General features: G+C 47.3%; 1 protein-coding gene across 1 annotated transcript; it reads right to left on the minus strand.

The window, feature by feature from the left end:
• Positions 1–823: 823 nt before the first annotated feature.
• On the minus strand, positions 824–1,621 carry LOC135820211 (uncharacterized). Its single transcript, XM_065333525.1, has one exon. The coding sequence runs from the start codon at positions 1,619–1,621 to the stop codon at positions 824–826; it is 798 nt and encodes a 265-aa protein (XP_065189597.1).
• Positions 1,622–3,409: the final 1,788 nt, after the last annotated feature.

Genomic DNA, 3,409 nt, shown 5'->3' on the forward strand with positions numbered 1-3,409 from the left:
TTCTGTTCCCATTATTTTCTTTTCATCTCTGTCCCCATTCCTGGGTTATTTGGACTTCATTCGCTTCCTTGTCATTGGACATGTTCAGTCCGTTCGGTTTGCGAATTTAAATAAACACAAAAACACAACCAGTTGGTTAGAGCATTGCTCGCGAATAGCATGGTCCCTGGTTCGAATCCCGGTGGTGTGACTGATGATTTTTTCTTTATTTCATATCTGGCTTGCACGTGTTGAGTTTTGGAGAGAAAAGAGCAGTTCGTTGCATGTGGCCTCTAATTTCCTAACACTTTGTGAAATTCTCCGTGAAGTCCAAATTTGAAATTGCAATTTGTATTTGCTCATAGTTTGATGCGCTCCCCATGATATCAAGCGAATGGCCAAGGGCCCTCTTGATTGGTGTGAGTTGCCAGTAAGATGCCCGCCAGATATTGATTTATCGAAGAAGGATAGATTTACCATCACTGTGGATAAGAGTCATACTGTAGCTCATTTTGTTAGAGCATTGCTTGCGAACTATACTGATAGCAAGGTCCCTGGTTCGAGTCCCTGTGGTGTGACTGATGATTTTTTCTTTCTTTCATATCTGGCTTGCAAGTGTTGAGTTTCGGAGAGAAAAGAGTACTTGGTCCGTTTCAGGGCAATTGTCGCTTATCTTTGCGGTAGATGAATAGAGCTAGAAATGAAAACAAAGACTGTTCATGCGCTCAAAAGTGGTGTACGGGGTACGGAAACATATAAACCACACAGGTCCAGCAAATTGTGAGGTGGGTGAAGATCAGAATAATAGAAAATCGATCGCGGACATTGTGCTCTCACGAAATAATTACTCGTCATCAGTGTCCTCATGAGCGCTGGAGGTTGACACGACTCCTTCAACTCCTGTTTCCAATTGCTGGCTTAGAGTGTCTCTCACAGCCGTGGCCTGATCGATCTCTGCTTGAGGAAACCTCCTGTCGTGACTTTCCCCTCTCCTGGACGATGCAGAGTGAGCCGCTCGACTACCTGTGTGATGGCTGTACGAGTTGTCACCGCGAGCTGTCACGATTCCTTTGAACGATGCGTACAGTACTCTCCACACAGCTTCCATTCGCTCTTGAGGGTACTCTGCCCACGATTTCTCGACAGCTGCCACAAGGTCAAACACATTCCGCTTCGCTACCAGCTCCGTATCGCTTTGCAAGCTGGAGAAGAAGGCAAGGTCGTTCACGTTCAGGTCGGGTGATTGTGCAGGCTGGACGACGACATCGATGGAGAATCCCGACTTCTGTCCATGTCGCGACCAGTGCGCTTCGTTTGCTTTTGCTGTATGTGGCCTGGCTCCATCGTGCTGATAATATAGTGTCGTTCCAGCCTCTGGAGTGCCGGCATTCTTCCCGAACCACCACATCTTCTCTCGCAGTTTGCAAAACACACCGTTCTTCTTGAGCATCGTGTGCCTGTACTCTTCAGCAGTCACAGTCACGCTCTCGATGATGTCCGTTTCACCAGCCACTGTGCCTGTTTTGGCATGGCTGCGTTTGGCCTTTCGTACAACTGTGAAAGGCCACATGCCTACTTTCCCATCAAAGCCGTACTCTGCACGCGGCTTCGCCGTGACTGCCAAAAACATCACCTTTGGCATCCGGCTTATCCCGACCCTTGCTCAGCTCCATGTAGGCAGTCACGATTCTCCAGCGATCCGGAGTCTTCACGTCTGCACACTTCTTGCGAGGAGTAGGAGTGCGCTTTTTACGACGACTAGGCGTTTGTTCACCGGCCATTTGAGCCGCAACGCGTTGCAATCGAGGAGCTTTCCTCGGAGAACGTCTTTCCGAATCTGCCATCATGGACTACAACAAAGAAATGGTGCTTTTGGCGAAGTGCGTGGGTCTAAAACTATCAAAAACATGTCAGATCGATAAGCGACAATTGCGGTGAAACGGACCAAGTAGTACGTGGCATGTGGCCTCTAATTTCCTAACACTGTGTGAAATTCTCCGTGAAGTCCAAATTTGAAATTATAAACAGATGTTGCGAATTAATTAATTTAAGCCATTCAATATTCTCAATCTTCACTGAAATTAACGGCTGTTAGCGGCCGTCGTGAGTTCCCTTCCGGAGGGGACGATAATTTACTTTTTTTTCACTGAAATTAACGGTCAACACAGTGCTGTATGGAGGGAACTTTATTCACCAATGTCCACAACTTGGAGTCATGTTGTTGGTGTGAATGAGGGCGGCCAGGAAGAGCAGGTGGTGGACGTGTAACTGATTAATTGAACAGGCGAAAAGCTAATGCACACCCACCCGTTACTCCCTGTGCCGTAAAAGCTGCCCTGTGTCAACACTCTTAGGGCGCGTTCAGACTGGCGTAAAAAAAACCAAGCGGAATGTGAAAGTTGTCAAGGTGAATCGCTCACGTGACGTTCCCGCCAGCGTAAACATGGAAAAGGTTTCCCACCACTCTGCAGGCCAGTGGAATGCAGATTCCGGCGGCACGCGGAGCGCTTTTGATATCCTTGCAGCACATGTTCCGTCTTTTCGTTTTATTTCAGCCTCTACTCTTGCAGTCTGACTGCATGCTTTGGAGTTTTGAGTTTTGACTTCTAGACTGCCAACTTCTCCCGTCATGCCGACATCTTTGTTCGAATCAGCAATGGAGAGGGAGTTCGTGGAGCTGTACGTGGTGATTTTTGCGGGCCGCTCTGCAGGCAAAACGCTTACTGCGACAAGAAGCACACTCTGATCGCGGAATGGATGAATTCCACCCAAGCACCAAACACTCCGGACATAGTATTCTTTCCGTCGACAAGCACAAGCAAAAGCACAATGATCCAGTATCTCAACAGACTGAATTAGTTTATTTTGATATCCAACTCAAACTGAGTCAACTCAAATTTTTCAAATCTCGAAGCTTCACATGTAGATCTACTGGCCATTCCAGCGGGATACATGTGCAGTGTGATTGCGATTCCCGGGATTACGCTGCAGCTTTCCGGCGGCTATTCACGCCAGTCTGAACGCGCCCTTATCCCGTTTTCTAGCCCACATCTGTGTAAACACCCATGGATGTTTACACAGTTTCCTGTGTAAGTACGGTACAGTAGTATAACTTAGTGCACAATACACTGTGTTATCCGGATTTGCACATGCAGTAGCACAGGCTGATGGGAAAATAAATCTGATTCTACTTATCAGAAATATACCCTGAGCCCACATTAGCGCTCAGGCCTAAATTGACATTGTGGACCTTCACTAACGTTTCCGCCCCGGGCCGTATTACATGCTTTGATGCTTCGCGCCCTTTCTTGAATTCCCTCTCAACCCAAACATGATCGATCTCTAGTCGTTGGTGGATTGTTGGTTGGAATACTTACAAGTTATTGAACTTCGGATTATTTCTGAATAGACCTGAAGGCAACTCTCTCAG

This window comes from Sycon ciliatum, chromosome 6 (assembly GCF_964019385.1).
Source record: "Sycon ciliatum chromosome 6, ocSycCili1.1, whole genome shotgun sequence".
Lineage (NCBI taxonomy): Eukaryota > Metazoa > Porifera > Calcarea > Leucosolenida > Sycettidae > Sycon > Sycon ciliatum.